Source organism: Podarcis tiliguerta (genome assembly GCF_965153285.1).
Source record: "Podarcis tiliguerta genome assembly, chromosome: 5".
NCBI lineage: Eukaryota > Metazoa > Chordata > Lepidosauria > Squamata > Lacertidae > Podarcis > Podarcis tiliguerta.
This window is the reverse complement of record NC_139538.1, coordinates 59,902,601-59,919,521: the sequence shown is the minus strand read 5'-3', so window position 1 is coordinate 59,919,521 and position 16,921 is coordinate 59,902,601. Positions and strand designations below refer to the sequence as shown.

The window sequence follows — 16,921 nt, the reverse complement described above, 5'->3', positions numbered from 1 at the left end:
ATTAAACAGAAAAATAAGTCTAGGCAGTTTGAACTTTCATTGGCTATGTTTGGCATGTTTGTGACTGAAAATGAAAGTTTTAGCATTTGTATTTTTATGTAGCCTACATTTCAGTGTTTCAGATTCCAAGCTTTTTGCTATCAAAAACATAAAAGTAGGAGGGTGTGGGTGGGTTTGTGTGTATATATATATATATATATATATATATATACACACACATATATACACATGCACAAGTCTCCTTGAATTTGGGTTTTTTGTCTGATAGCACTGTTAGGACTCATCCATACAGTTGCAAATAAAATGTTTGAAGTGTGTTTTAAGCACAATATATAATGTGACACTAAATGGTGATAGTGAACCTTATGTAAAATTCAGTGTATTCAATGTATTTTTAAAAATGCTTTTTTTATATGTGTGTAGATGCCACCTCTGTCTAATTAACTTGCTATTTCAGAAGAAGTGATATCTGAGACTGTTAATGACAAGTATTTTCTCTTCATTAATACTCCTAGCATGACTAGGAATCCTAGCCCTTCTTGCTCTTAGGCAAAGTGATCTTGTGGGGATTGATTTATAGGTGAGGTATTGCTTAACTCTCCACCCCCCACTTTACTGACTTTCACCACTTGATGTAGCAAAGGGATCTGGGAACTCCAGCATGGAGCAAAATACTTCTCTCCCACCCATCATTTCTCCCCTTTGAATTCCACTCACTGCAGCCACTGTTTGTCTTGGAGACATGACAGCTGAGTTTTCCAGGCCTGCAGCTGCCTCTGAATATACAGCTTTTGCCTTTTTCTTTGAAACTATACTGCATTACTTGAACCAAAGTGTAATAGATTAACTACAACAACACTGCTTCTGCAGAACATCTTTCCATACCAGAAAGTGCAAGTTTTAAAATGTCCATTTTAAAGCTGTGTTTAATTGACAATGCAGACAGACAGACTGTTCTGTTTTGCACTTTAAGTCCTCAAAATTCTGTTGATGGAAATGGGATTTTAAATATACCTAGCAGCAAGCCACTCCTGATTCAGGATCCCTAACTGATCCCTAATAGGATCCCTAACATCCTATTGCTTCCCTTTGGCTTCATTGTTGTCTAGCTTTATGCAGGTCCCCCTCTTGCCACATATTTCCAGAATGCACATTGCATGAAATCAGCTACATTTCCAAATGAACTAGGGCCAAGTCTTCATTGTGCAAAAGTACCATTTCTTGCCAACAGGTAATTTGTATTTTGTATGGATTGTGTCCTTTGTTTTCACAGACTCTCCAGGATATGTTTAGATTTAAAGTTGTGCCAAGCAGCATTTAATCATGAGAAGGCAGTGGGTGAAATGTACATTAATGAAATGGAACAAGGAAGGTATGATCTTCTGAAGCAAAGTGTGTAATCTGAAAAGTTCATCATGGATTCTGTACATACCTAACACCCCATTTCCAGTTGAGCGACTGGGACTATTTGCATGCAGCCTTTCAAAAAGCTTGAGATTCCACCAGTCAGCTATTTAATAGGGATGGCAAGTGGGAGTGCATGGGGAATGCATCCAGCTCCCCAGTCACCCTCCTTAGTGTCTGACTTGAACCTTTTTGAGAGGGTTCTATAAGTGGGTCCATCGTTCCCTGGATTGGGATGTATTACAGTGTAAGCATAACAGTTGTTTCCTCTAAGAGCAGCAGCTTTTTGCACTGTGGTGGTATAACTGAATTTAAGTTACCGGTATTCTATGCCCATTAACAAAATGATTAATGTGGCCCCGTGGACATCTCAGTAACGACTTTACATGTTGACATGCTGATCCTCATTGTTGTTTTGCTTGTTATTGTTTGCAAAATCGTTCTCCCTTCTCCTTTCTCTGATTCAGGTTTAGACAAGAGATAGCATTTAAAAAGGAGAATGCCATACAGAACAAGCTGAAGGAAACCAGATTTACCAGTTTAAAGCCATCTGATAATATTAAAAAATTGTTTACTGCAAAAGATAAGGTAATTTACTTTCACTTTGCATATAGATCAAAGTGAGAAGGCATTTTGCTGCCTTTAAACTCTTTATGGCTTTTAGAAACAAGGTCAATTGAGTGAATGCCATGCAGTAAACTATGGCTTCCATTGTTAGCAGTATATCCCTTAATTGCTGCTGGGCCCAGTGGGCGAAAACAGGTGGCTCTTGTAGAGATGGAAGTTTAAGGCTTTTCTGAGTTTTTCCTTTTATTATTAATGGTTAAGAAAAAGTACATGTTCACAAGAGCATTTCCTAATGTAGCTGATTTGGTTAAAGGGGAGTAATTGGTGATGCACCACACATCTTTAACTAGAATCCTGTTGCTTTGTCCTCCACTGGACCCAAGATTCTTTTTTAAAAGCAATTGAAATGTTAAGCAAAATCCCTTTCACCAATTTTAGAATTAAATGCTGACTAAGATGGAATTGCAATTCTAGGATCACTCTTTCTTTCTTTTTATAAACAGATTTTGGAACTGAACCCTGTGACTGAAAAGGGATTAAGTGGGCTTTCTTTCCCCTACTTGTGGATAGACAAAGCTGAAGTCCTCATGCAATTAGGTTTATATCAGCCAGCAAGGCTACTACTTGCAGAAGCACACCATGCAACTCAGGTAAGTTTGAAAATTGATCCCAAACTGGAATGTGATCCAGTCCCCTATTGCACTGGCATAGTCATAAGATTCCCTCAGTGCTTCCTCCCAGCTTTCAAGTTGTCTTCTTTTGAACTATTTATTCAAATTTAATCTTAGAGAAGTCCTAGGGCTTCCTCCCAGGTAGCGATGAAAGGTTCTCTCAGTTTCTCATTTTTCAGTTCTCCATATTTTGCAGCAATGTGCAAAAAAAAAAAAAAACAGCATGAAAATTAATGTCAACTTAGTTTGTTTCTCCTAATAAACTCCTGTAGAAGATTACGAGATGCGTTTTACACGTTCTCAATTTTGTTTGTTTTTAATTGTTCTAAATACGTAACACTGGGATGCCCTTGGCTCTTTGGTAAGACTGAACTTACTTGAAATAACATTTTTTTCTAGGAAATGAATGACCTCTGTACTGTATCGCGGTGCCTTTATCTTCTAGCTGTGCTAGCTAACTTGGAACAAAAACATGGACAAGCTAAAGAACTGCTTGAGAAGGCACAATTGATAGGTGGAAATGAGAAATTTTGGCTGAATAGCACTTTGTGTCTCACAGATGCAATTTTAGGGGAAGATGAGGAAAGGAAAGAGAAAATGGTAAGGAAATGATCTGGATATTTACCTCACTTTGTCTTTTGTCACTGATGTTTGCTTCAGTTCTTCATGCACCCTTTCCAAGAAACCTAGTTCAACCACAGGGATCTGTCCTACGTATTCTGCAATGAATGCAGATGCAAAGAATTCCTTCAACTTCTCTTCTGTCTCCCCCCCCCCCCCAGCCTTTAACACACTTTTGACTCCCTTGTCATCCAAGGCTGAATCACCTCCCTAGCTGGTTTCCTTCTTCTAATGTATTTAAATATTTTTGGGTTAATTTTAATGTTTTTAGCAGTATGTTCATGAAATACATTTTTTTCCTCCTCCCTCATCCTCTTCTTCTGCATCTCTTATTGTTAGCTTGTGTTTATTTTCTAAAGTTCCAGTTCCCTTTTGTTCTCCTTATTTGGGTAAAGTCTCCCATTTTCTAAAGTACCTTCTTGCCTCTGACAGCTTGCTTGACTCGGTTAACCACCCTGACTTCTTCTTCTTCTTCTTCTTCTTCTTCTTCTTCTTCTTCTTCTTCTTCTTCGCCTTGGTAATACCTTTTCTGATTTGCAGTATATATTCTAGTTGAGCTTCTACTGTTTTTAATAACATTATCCCTTGGCCTTGGAGAGATTTGGCCTTCTTGACTTTTACTTTCGACTTCCTTTATAAGCAATGCCCTCCTTTTTTTAGAAGTCCCTGTGTTGAAGTAAAAAGTGACTGTATTGAGCTTCACATTGGCAATTTTCCACGAAGACATATTCAGTTCTTTTTTTCCCTATAAAGAATGTTTAGGGGTGCTCTCATTTTGACTCAAGAAAATCACCATTTTATAGTTCAAATCGGGGGAAATAAATACAGTAAATGGGCAAAAATACAAAGATTCACAAAATGTTTAGGGCTATGTGTACCCCTGCATCCTCCCAGAAAAAAGCACTGCATATATTGAACTTGATAGCACTATGAACACTGTTCCCAAACAGTGCAATGTGGAACCTTCTGGTTTTATAAAACCTTTTTTTCTTATGTAGAGATCACAGTATCCTCCTTTTGTAGCTATATTTAATTAAGGTATACCTGGTGAGTCATATGCTCTTCAGTAAAACACAGCTTGTGTTTTCATTGAATGGATTTGCTCTGGATAGAATAAATACCTGGCCTAAAATGTTTTGAACAATTCTGCTTTCTCATAGCTACAGTCTGGCCATTTTCTGCAGAGAACTGTAAATGCATTGAGACCATTATTGCTGGGAAGACCCAACAGAGAAGCTGAGTTGGGTATTATAATCGCATTCCTTGAAGCCAGGTAATTAATTACAAGTTAAAACATTTACTATAACGTTTTATGTATGGTTTGTTAACTAACTAACAATACAAACATATTCATGTTACCTCAGAAGTAAATCCCATTCAGTTCAATGAAACTTAGTCCTGGGTATATGATCCTATATACCCTTTCCAGAGAGTAATCCCCACTGAAATCTTCATAAGATTTACTTTTGCATAAATATGTTTAGGGTAATTTTTTTAACTCTCACTGTGCTTTTCTTAATGCAAACACAGCATAATCCAAGCATAAATATAAAATTATGGTTTTCTCTTAGCATTAGTCATCAAAATCTAAAAACATGCAAAGAAAAAAGTGTATTAGTACAGCATACTTGATCAAATATTTAATACATTATTGAGATATTTTACCCAGTACTATTAATATACTCTTCTGTGCAGGAAAGCATATATTCATGTAGAGTTTGGTCAAGACTACATCAATGCTAGTAGTCATCCTAATGACTTAGCAAGGTTGTTGCTGGAGCCATATGATAAATTAATTCACATCGAGAAGGACTTCCTTTCTTACCGGTACAAAGATCGTAGTACTGAGGTTTTGCTGGTACGTGCAAATATTCACAGGTAAGTACATAATAGTCCTTGATTGTTTATTTGAATGTAAATAGCTAGAGACCCAAAGGACAATTTTAAGATAGCTCAAGAACTTACGGTCACAAAGTGGATTTCCTCCCTCTCTGCAACAGTTATCCTTCCCACTTCTTGAACCACTTGCAACTACCTTCAGCTTCAAAGTTCTTTTGTCTTGCAGTATAGGAAAGAAGCGGCTTGCTGTTAAGAACACACACAAATCTAAAGCACTTTTGGCACATGCTGAGCAGATCTTTGAAAACTGGCCCGTGCATATTTTTAAAAAAAAACCACACGCTAATCGCTTCAACTGCTGATTATTTCTGGCTTGCTTTTTCAACATTGAGTCTAAACAGTTACAAACAAAAATAGAACTTCTTTATTGCATCTGAATCAAATTGCACAAGCAGTGGCTGAAACACAACAAAATGTGCGTGAAGCCGACCCACATTAGCCTGGTTCACATGCAGTGGGAAGCCAAATCATGGCTAAGCATGCTTATGCAAATGTGCAGGTCCTCACAGTGGAAATTGTGAGCTTTTTCCTCCTCCTCCAGTCATGTTGCTGCGCTGTCAATTACCGTATCTTTCGTCCCATAGGACTCTCCATCCCATAGGACGCACCTAGTTTTTTGGGGGAGAAATAAAGGGGGGGGGGATTTTTTAGCACATGCTGCTAAAACTGCAGGAAAAAAACATTATCTGGTTATCTTTCTAAATAGATAAATTATCAAGGACTAAATACCATTTTTGAATAATTTTTAATGTTGCTTTTTTTTCCTTTGCTTTTTTACAGAATTCTCGGAAAACATGCAGTATACAAGGTAGACAAGCAGAGTCATTACCTTGATGCTTACAGGTTAGCTCAAGAAGCAGTATCACAAATGGAAGAGCTTTTTCGATATATTAATAATGTGATTCCAGTTAATGAGGTACGTAAGGTAGTTGTGTCTTAAAATCAGCTTGTAGTCTTACGCACATTTAATAAGGAGTAAGTCCCATTGAGCTCAGTGAAGTTCGTTTCTGAGTGGACATGTATAAGACTGCACTGCGGAGACTGCAAAATGTGGAGACTGTTAACAGTCAAATGAGAGCGTTCAAAGTCCCGTCCAAATCTGGTGAACATCTGAAAATAAACCAATGGAGGCAGTTACTCAGCGGTCATTATTTGCATTCCTTATTGCATTCCTTATTGCAACTTATTGTGGACATTTCAACTTATTGCAACTTATTGTGGACATTTGTTGTGCTAGTGGAAGCCTGCTCAACGATTCCTGCTAACGCATCAGGACTTTGCTCCCTCTCCTACCCCAGCGTGCTGCCCCATGCTGCCCCAGCCCTCCCCAAATCTACTCCAGAGAGTTGGGAGAATCCTAGAACAGCTACATTGAATACAGTGGTACCTCAGGTTACAGACTCCGCTAACCCAGAAATAGTGCTTCAGGTTAAGAACTTTGCTTCAGGATGAGAACAGAAATCGTGCTACGGTGGCGCGGCGGCAGCGGGAGGCCCCATTAGCTAAAGTGGTGCTTCAGGTTAAGAACAGTTTCAGGTTAAGTATGGAGCTCCGGAATGAATTAAGTACATAACCTGAGGTACCACTGTACAAGCACTGTACAAGCATTGTGGCTGTCAGCAGCCTTCACATTTGTAAATATTACATGCAGTAATAAGTGTCACTTTGAAAAACCGCAAACGATCCTCCCTTCTCTATTCTTTTTTTCCCTTCATAATTTTCTTTAACAGATCTGTGTTTCCCACCCCAAGAGAGCAGTGGCCTTTTAATCTTCAGGGTGCAAGATTTTCACTTTTCTCACTCTATCTCTGATGTGTTTCATCTTGACATCCACCACAGTCCTAGAATCTGGAATGTTCTTTTTAACTCAGTCTTATTTTTGCATTTCAGACTAAAAATATAAACACTCCCTTGATGAGAAAACTGGCTAGCATGAAGGTGACACTTACGGAGATCATTTTGGATATTTTTGTTCTCATCAATATTGAGAAAAAAAAGAAAGAGGCCAAAGCAGACGAGATTGAGCAGATTATCGAGGATTTTGTGAGGTTTACACCTGATGTTGCTTCTGTTGAGCAGGTTTGTGTGTCATTGCTTTCCTGTTGTTTGGGCTACAATCGTATATGCACTTATTTGGGAATAAGACAATGATAGGTCTTACTTCAGCATAGGATTGTGCTGTGACTTCTATCAAAGCAAACTTTAAAGAATCATCAGTACAGTGGTACCTTGGTTCTCAAACTTAATCTGTTCTGGAAGTCAGTTCCAAAACCAAAGCGTTCCAAAACCAAGGTGTGCTTTCCCATAGAAAGTAATGCAAAACAAATTAAGCCATTCCAGAGTTTGAAAAGCAACCCCTAAAACAACAATTTAACATGAATTTTACTATCTAACAATACCATGGATCCATAAAATGAAAGCAATAATCCTTGTACCGTACTTTAAAATAAATAAGACAGCATTGTAGATGATAAAAATAAAAATTATTATTTTTTCTTGCCTGCGCTGATAATTGTCATTGTTTGGATGGGGGGCTTTTATCCATTTCCACAGTCACACAATCAATCAGTAGCTGACCTAGGTTCCACACAGTCACAAAAACAAATTAACCGAAAAGGCCTCAAAAACAAAAAACGCAAAATAAATAGCAGAAACAAAAACGCCAAACTTAATCCGTTCCGGAAGTCCGTTTGACTTCCTAAATGTTCGAAAACCAAGGTGCAGCTTCTGATTGGTGCAGGTGCCCCGGAAAAAATAGCCGACAGCCGCATCGGACGTTCAGCTTCCGAAAAACGTTTGAAAACCGGAACACTTACTTCCAGGTTTTTGGCGTTTGAGACCCAAGGTACCACTGTACTCCGTTTCTGAAGCATTGGATCATTTTTGTTGTTCATAATGTTACCAGTTTCCAGCATATTGGTTTTATTTCATGTTTTCTGAATTCTGACAGGCATGGCTAAAACTCAGCTGCACAATTGGCCATAATGCCCAGGCTCAGCTAACAAGCCTACAGAGTCTTTATACTGGCTGTCCTGATATCAGAGCCAAGTACCTCTATCTCACTGGGAAGTGTTTGCGTTTAATGGCTGATCATACAAACCCCATCTTTACAGATGTTCATTGGAGTGAAAAGGCAGCGGTACGGCATATTTTTCCTACATTTAATCAAAGCGTTAATGGAAGTGGGGAAATGAACAACTTCAGAAATCTGTTTTCGGCTTATTCCACATTTTTATTTGGTGTTTTATTGTGTCCTGTGTGGATTGTGTGTGCGTGATTTTACAAATTGGAATAAGTTTTGGAATAAATGTGGGGTTTTTTGTGGAGATGTGGGATATAGATATTGAAAATAAATAATCATTTTTGTGTGTGTGCTAAAGCGGGCATGGAGGTGGAGGTGGCTGGGTGCCAACAAGAGAAACAACACCTTGCCCTTAAGTGAAATGTAATACAGAGGCATGTTGGTGTCATAGTTCTCAAGTACTGTAATTAAGATCATGCTCAATTGGCACCTCACAGTTGCTTGAAACCTCATGTTTAAAGGAAATAGATTGTTTGTCCTCATTGTGTCCTCTGTATATTTTGGACTACAATTTCCATCAGCCTCAGCCAGGGTCAGTGGTCAGGGATTGTGGGAGTTGGGGTCCAACAACATCTGAGGGCATCAGGTTGGGGAATTATGTCCCAGAACAAAGTCCAAGAGATGCATGACCTGGAGAATGATTTGGGGTAAGATTCAAATTCTATGTTTTGGTAGTACATTGGTCAATCGTTGGAAGTCAAAGCAAACGTTTAAATCCTTTCCTGATTATGCCATTCGTTAAAACTGAGCAAGAAACCAAAGTTAGAAATTGGAAAAGTGGCTACACTGATCTAGTCTGCATAGACCTCATTTAGTTACCAACTGAACTACAAATTTTCGTTCTACTTGAAATAATGGTTATATATTTTTTTAACCAATTCAGCATAAAAATAAGAGATATAGCAGATTTAAGAATAGGAAACCCTTAGCAAAACATTTACATATGAGCAGTCCTGGTTCTTGGCATGGCAGATGGTCTTTTGAATGGCATGTTGTTATGTTGACACAGATTCAAATGCCAATTAAAGCAGGGGTAGTCAACCTTTATGGTAAAAAATTCCTTACCGCCCACCAGTACTTGATGGATGGAAGATTCAGCTTGTGCCGTAGAACCCCCTACCATCCACCTAGAATCCTGAAATGCCCACTAGTGGGCAGTAGGGACCAGGTTGACAACCCGTGAATTAAAGGGTCCATGTTGTTACTAGAGTGCCACATCAGACAAAGGAGGAGTTTGTGTGTGTGGTCAACATTGCATAGCATATTAGGACTGGGCTTTGTGTATGTGTTTGCACATTTCATGCATTACATTTTGACAATGCTTTGTTTGTTTAATTATTTTGTGATGGACAGGAGGAACCTAAACCTGTCCTTGAGAAATCCCCCTCACCAGAATCAGAAGCAAAATGTGATGAAAGTGAAACACCTACTCCGGGTTTGCAACTTACCAAAAAACAGCTTGATGATTACAGGAGGAAAGCAAGTGAATTAAGGGTACATTTATGTGATAACCTAAGTGCTTTATACACACACACACTCCACACACATATAGTAAATTCTAAGTTTAGGACATACCACGTCATTACTATAAAGACAGACAGTGAGGGGAAAGTGTTTAGGACATTTCCACTTCACTGTAGAATATTTTTATAAGATAACACATAAAGTAGAAATTTAGTTAAGAAAGTAACGAGTAAAGAATTTGAACAAGCTTTGGAGGAAAAAGCTAAAAATTTATTTGCTGCTAATTTTCCATTTTTTGTATTTGATTTCTTTGATTTCTTGGTATGTGGTTTCTAAAAGTCTGTTGTAAAATGAGATGAAAATAAGAACTGGACCTTTTCCTCTCTCTTTTTGGAAAGTAATTTTTAAAAAGGAATATAAGCTAATATTGATCTTGCATTTCTCATTTTAATCAATTTTAATTACTTTGCATCACCTTTTCATCACTTTCCTCATTTGTAAAATGTTTTGTTCCTGTGTTTTTGTTCCATGGATGAAGAGTCAGAAAAAGGAAGCCCAACAGGAACATGTTTTTATTTTGAGCTAAATGGAAAACAAAATCTAATAGAGCCCTAATAGGATGCTCTGAGGGACAAAATAGCATAACTGGGAGCCCAGTTTGAAACTCTCAATTTATGCCCATTTGTCTTCTCTAGAAACATTTAATCTTTTCCATTAAGAACTGTTACATGAGATCAAAATGTTCTATCTTCTTTGAAGTGATAAACTACTATTTATGTTGGATTTATGTAGTTTTAGCAATATTGAATACATAGGATTCTGTTCTTTGCCATATAGCGGAAACAGACTTGGACCCAAAGATACCTGTTTCAGTCGACGGAGGTTTTGCTGCAGAGCATTAATGTTGCAATGAATAATAACATGATTGATATCCTGGCTGCTGCTAGCTTGGAAATGGTGGAGTGCTTTGGACGATTTGACTCTGTTTCAGCAAGCCAGTTTTTGGCCCTTTATCAGGTGAGGCAACAGCTACTTCAATTAGCCCTTTAGTACCATAATCAGCCACGTCAATCTTAAAAGTATTAAGAACATGTGAATTCAGACGGTGATGTTACTAAATAAAATTATTTATTTTATGTGGTGGTTTCTCTTCCCGCGTGATGTAATTATTACTTTAAATATGTAGCAAACATAAATTAAGTCTTGTGCAAGCGTAACACTTGCAATCGACTGTCAGTGGTTCAATGCTTTGGAACATGTATTTTGGGGGCTGTGCACCAGATCCAACCAAATGCCAGATCCTAAAATCAGGCTAACTCAAGTCAACCCAGGATTCAACCAAATTGGGGTGTGGCATCTTTGGATCACCCTGAAGTTGGGTTAGATCCATCTGGAGCGATCCAGGGCTGTCAAAAGGGAAGGGCAGCTTGGTGACAAGGAGAAAGAGGGAAAAGGAGACATTCAGATAGCCTCCGACCACATGATTAATTAGTGAAAAAAATTCCTTCTGTCTTCCTAAAACTTTTGCTGAAGCCCTTTCCCATCAAAAATGACTAGTTGAAATCTCCAGTTTATGGCATTTACATAATTTAAACAACTTTTTGATAAATGTTTTGTTCATTTTGTTTCTTCTTGTCCTTAATCTGCCACCTTATCAGGTACTTGACTCCTCTTTTCATTCTCCCCTTAACTTCTGCCCACCCTGCCCTTCTCTGTAAGATCAAAGCAGATCAGTCAATGGTAGCCAAACACCCATTTTTTAATTTGTCCATCCTCACCCTTCAACCCTAGTGATGTTAATTTAGCTCAGCCAATCCCTAGCAAAAGCTTTATCACCACCAGTACTATCTCATCCTTACACCAATGGCTCCTTAGTCAACTATATAAATATCATTTAACCAGGTGTGTGTGGGGGGGAGAGTGTTTCAGTGAAGCACATTTATGGAGAGAGCATTCCACAGAAAGAAGCTGAATAGCTGAGAAACCCCATTCTTAGTATTTTGATGTCAGGTCTTCTTTACTGTGAATGTAAATAATCACCATATCGGGGCCACTTCGTTTCATGCTTTCTTGAAAGGATTTTCATTAGAAATCTGTTTTAAAACATTTGCCAAACTAAAGGTAAAGGTAAAGGTACCCCTGCCCGTACGGGCCAGTCTTGCCAGACTCTAGGGTTGTGTGCCCATCTCACTTAAGAGGCCGGGGGCCAGCGCTGTCCGCAGACACTTCCGGGTCATGTGGCCAGCGTGACAAGCTGCATCTAGCGAGCCAGCGCAGCACACGGAACGCCGTTTACCTTCCTGCTGGTAAGCGGTCCCTATTTATCTACTTGCACCCAGGGGTGCTTTCGAACTGCTAGGCTGGCAGGCGCTGGGACCGAACAACGGGAGCACACCCCGCTGCGGGGATTCGAACCACCGACCATGCGATCGGCAAGTCCTAGGCACTGAGGCTTTTACCCACAGCGCCACCCGCGTCCTAACTAGACTTGTATTAAAATGTTGCAGAGCTGTTCAGCATCACTGATGATGAAAAACATCCTGCTAGCAGCTACACTGAACACCAGCAAATCACAGCTGGCAGCGATGCTGCATCTGCAGCACCACTTGCAACAAAAAGGAGATGTAACATGCAGTCTTCTAAAAAATGTGGAGCACAGGTTGGCTGCAATCTCAAAGGTAACTTGGTCAGTTAAAATAAAATTGCAATTTCTCATCCAGCTAGGGATCTATAGGACCTGAGAATGATCCCTAGCTGTAGTAGAACACCTGTTTGGAGCATATACGATCATTTATTCTTTTGCCCTACAAATTGTGTGTGTGTGCTGTATATATTGGAATATAAAGCAGGTAAGAGCATTAAAAGTTGGAGGGAAGAATTAAAAAGCAGTGATAGATTGTCTGAGCAAAATTAGTTAAAATTTTTGCAACTTGCTCTGTTTTTTGTAATGTACGTTTTCTAATGCACTGTAGTTCACAGATAGTGCTGCAGACTACTGTGTTATGACACACTGGGCTCTCAGGGCTACTGCCCTACTGCAGCACCATCAGATGGTTAGGAGCAGGAGGGAACTGAATCACAGGCGTATATTTTACAAAAATATGGCTAATAAGAATTCTACAACCCAGCCGTGCTATTACTTTGACACTTTGTCATGAAAAGATTAAAGTTATGTTTTAAACGGTCTGAAAATTTATTCACTGTTACCTTTTTTTGCATAGGCATGGGGAAATCTTTGCATTTCTCCACAACACTTTAACATCATGAATGAATTACCACCAAATTTTCATGTAATGATTCTCCAGCATTCAGAAGACAGGTATGAATATAGGTTCTCATGTTGGCACTCTTTTGCAATACAGTTGCAGTCAGTGGAGTGGCAGTGCTTACCTGGCCTCTAATCACCACCGTTGTTGGGGGAGGGGTGTTGCCAGGATGTTGTAAATGTACTAGCAGGAATGCTGGATTGGCTCTGCTGTTGCATTAACACCATGCTGGCACCGCCGCCATCTCACTCCTCTTCCTTCTTGCACACCAGAGCAATAGCAGAGGTGATAATTTCAGGAAAGCAGTGGCCCACCAGCCGTTGCTGTTAGAGTGCCTGTTCCATATGCCATTGCTTTGGTGCAGGCATAAAATATAACCATGACTGGTTAGTGCAAGTCATAGTTTGTTACTTCATCCTGTTTACGATCTCAAATATCTAATTTGGTTTAACTGGTCAAGCCCTGTTCTCTGAGGCTGTTGGTAGAAAGACACCAGCAAAGGTTGTTTGTCATCTAGCAAACAGGAGAAGCATGGTTAGCATAAATCAGCTTTTCTCAGCCTGGTACCGTCCAGATGTTTGGGATTACAATTTCTATCATCCCTGACTGGGGCTCCTGAAAGTTCAGCAAAACATCAGGGTGGCACCAGGTGGGAGACGTCTGAGGTAAACCATGGTTTCATGTTCTGGCTTGTAGCCAATCCTTCACCATAGCAGTGTTACCCAAAGCTCACTCATACTTAAAGGAAAAGATACCATGGTTACGTATTTCATTTTTATAGGGCCATGCTCTTCAGCTTCTGTTTCAGTAAAATATAGTGATTATAGTGTAAGCAAAGAGAAATAGCTGTGCCTGGCCTTTGTTAGAATCAAACCCACCACTGAACATCTGTCTGTTGCGTCCCAAACTGCTTCTTGGCTGCCTCTGTGCACTCATCATTTCAATATCGCTTTGCCACTCCTGTGACATCTTTTCCTTCAGCGACTTCCAGCAGCTGCTGTGTACCAGCAGTTTTAACTATGTATGGTATATATGGTTGTCTCCTGCGCTTCAGGTCCTTTCCCACTTTGAAAAGATGGGCTTGAAGAAAGGTGCATTTGTTATCACATGTTTTGAAGATAAGGTGCTCCCTGTTGGATGACTACAGTATTTGAGGATAGTATTTGACCTCTGGCTTTCCACCATTACTTTTTATTTATTTATTTGCATTCTTTCCATTTTTATTTCAAAGCCGGGAAGTGTGTCACAGTATTTCTGATCTATTATATTTAGCTATGAATGTGAAGAAAGAGGTTTTAAAAAACATGACAGAAACCATTCACCACCCATTCCACTTGAGCACCTTCTCCCAGTTTTAGTTGTTTCTGCTACTCTGGATTCCTTGCCTTTCTCAAAAGAATTCTCATTCCTTCCCCAATAAATGCAGGTAAAGTAGAGTTAAGGATCTCAAAAATGTAGCACAGACTTTTTCAAACTACACACAGGTCCCACTATCAAAACACTATCTGCAATTTCATACACCCAAACATAAAAATTATGACCAAACATTGCTACAAATTGGACAAATCAGGGAGCAGGAGGGAGCAGACAAATCAGTTTATCCCTTTGTCTCTTCTTTCCTGTTTGGCTGCAGCCATTTTAGGAGGAAACCATGGCAGGAGGGGAGAGAGAGATCACAGATTAGAAATGTTCCCATAGGAATCATCAACTCATTCTGTAAACACTCGCCTAACGAACGATTTGTGGGAATGCATTGTGTTCAGAAAGCGGGACATGCACATACATATAACCTGCAATCATTTGGAGTATTGAGGTAGTTAGGTACTTGCATCACATTCAGTTATAAATTTATGTTGGATAAGAAGGGAATAAGGCATTATCTGAGGGAAAACGGTCTTCTGAAAAAATTGATTTGATTGTTTTCTTCACTAGATCTTACTTGTATGGCGCACTACTTGAGAAAGTGAAATTGACCAATCCAAAGGAACAAAAGGACCACAAGGAAAAGGGTGGACAGCAGAAGGAAAAGAGTGGACAGCAAAAGGAGAAGAGCGGGCAGCAGAAGGAGAAGAGTGGGCAACAAAAGGGAAAAACTAATCAGCCAACTTGTAAGCTTTCCTAAGAAGTTCAGATTCAATTATGGTTCTCTTTTGTTGGGCTGGACTGAAACTTCACACATGAATATTTGGGGCAAAAATGTCCTGTTTTTGAGGGAACCAAATTATGCCCGTGAGAGCCCTCTTCTACTCAACTTTATTTGCTTTGTGATTGGCAGCAGCTCCAGCTCCACTTTTTAAAGTGCACCTTCTAGCTGGGAACAGTATTCTCAGCCAGCTGGAGGATCACGCCATGAGCATGATGAAGTCCCAATCCCAATGTCCCAGAGTGAGGACATTTGCTCTTCCCTCAGTTTCTTGCTGAAACATGGAAATATTTTTTAGCCCCAGGTCGTCTTGCACAGAAATACAACTCATCCTGTGGAATTAAACCATTTGAATTCCTGGTGCAAGTGTTAAGTTGGTGCCCACAGTGAAAGATTAGGATTGAGTCATCCCAACTCCATGACTCATGCATCCCCAAGTTATCTTGGTTCACAAAGGTTATAACATCACCTAATTTATTTAACACTACTACCACTGCTCTCTTGTGCATGGATCCTTTCTGTATGCCTTTCTGTATGCATTGCGTGTTTTAAAAAATTACAATGCATTGCAAGTGTCAAAATGCTTTTAATAGGTTTGTATTTTAATTTACATCAGTGCAGGCTAAAATTGTGCGATCCCAGGTGAATTCTAATACTTTGATGAATTTGCTGGAGAAGGTAAAGGTTTTGAAAGATGGAAGGATGAGGAGTCTTCGGAGACAACCATCACCAGAGAGAAGCCATGAAGACAAAAATGAGTTTCAAAAACTTCAAGAATCAGTCATCAAAGTAGAAACAGGAAGAAAAAGTACTGTAAGAACTGCACTTGTTCATATTGGTGTTTTCACACCTGATGTACTGAGACAGTAATGTTTAATAACTACTTTTTCCTCTTGTGAATACAGCGTAAGTTGTTGTCCATAATAATTTCACTAGTGTCAGACAGATGAGCGGGGTATAAATAATAAAATTATTATTTTTATTATCCCTAGGGCATTGGTCTTCAACTGGGGAGTCTGTTGTGGAGGTGGGAAGTGATTAACAAAACCAATCTGGGAATATCCCCTCAGTCACACGGTTTAGGACATTCCACACCTCTCCTCAGCAGAGTTTCTTTTTCTTTGAGAAAATTAAGGGGCTCACATAAATGTAAACTAAGCTTTAATAATTACATAATAATAATGTAATATATTTTATTATAATGAATATAATGAAGAAATAATAAGTAAAATAATGATAATGAGAGAAACTAAATACAACAACCTGAGGCAAGAAAAAAATAAATGACAGTTGGTCCCTCTTATTTGAAACTTAACGGAACATAATGAAGGGAGGGGCTGATTCCGGAGCATGACACACAAGCCCCGCCCACCAGATACCAAACATTCCACTGATCAAATTAGGCTCCAGGGTTTTTCTTACAGAATCAGAACTAGGGGTATCATCTGATTCTTCACACTGGTTTGGATCCGAGTTTGATACACTAATCACCTGCACCATTTTGCTTCAGTTCCCACTTTGCTATTTTTAACTACTCCGAATCTGGCCTTTTAGCTTTTAGAAAATAATGTTGTTATTAATGACGTCCTAATGAATACTGTTATAATGTTATTACAAAAATACATGCATGGGACTCAATGAGACAGAAGTAAAAGTAAATACAAACTGGTTGAAAGGAAATCCGCTGCAAGCAAGACTGCTTCACGAAGAGAGCAGCCAAGCAGACTACAGGCCAGTCCAATGCTCGGTCTGCCTGTAGCAAATTCCACCACCATCTTTAGTCAGGACCCACCATTGGGTGACA

At 39.3% G+C, this 16,921-nt stretch overlaps 1 protein-coding gene across 3 annotated transcripts in view; it reads left to right on the top strand.

The window, feature by feature from the left end:
- CFAP46 (cilia and flagella associated protein 46) overlaps positions 1-16,921 on the top strand; it is a 76,916-nt gene that overhangs the window by 46,395 nt on the left and 13,600 nt on the right. For all 3 annotated transcript variants that reach the window (XM_083443461.1, XM_083443463.1, XM_083443462.1), the window contains 15 exons: positions 1,274-1,372; positions 1,872-1,992; positions 2,475-2,621; positions 3,042-3,242; positions 4,424-4,536; positions 4,959-5,141; positions 5,943-6,078; positions 7,053-7,241; positions 8,113-8,301; positions 9,598-9,738; positions 10,546-10,725; positions 12,216-12,386; positions 12,930-13,027; positions 14,907-15,082; positions 15,734-15,930. In XM_083443461.1, coding sequence (XP_083299587.1) covers positions 1,274-1,372; positions 1,872-1,992; positions 2,475-2,621; positions 3,042-3,242; positions 4,424-4,536; positions 4,959-5,141; positions 5,943-6,078; positions 7,053-7,241; positions 8,113-8,301; positions 9,598-9,738; positions 10,546-10,725; positions 12,216-12,386; positions 12,930-13,027; positions 14,907-15,082; positions 15,734-15,930 — 2,341 coding nt within the window. The remainder of the gene's footprint in view (positions 1-1,273; positions 1,373-1,871; positions 1,993-2,474; positions 2,622-3,041; positions 3,243-4,423; positions 4,537-4,958; positions 5,142-5,942; positions 6,079-7,052; positions 7,242-8,112; positions 8,302-9,597; positions 9,739-10,545; positions 10,726-12,215; positions 12,387-12,929; positions 13,028-14,906; positions 15,083-15,733; positions 15,931-16,921) is intronic.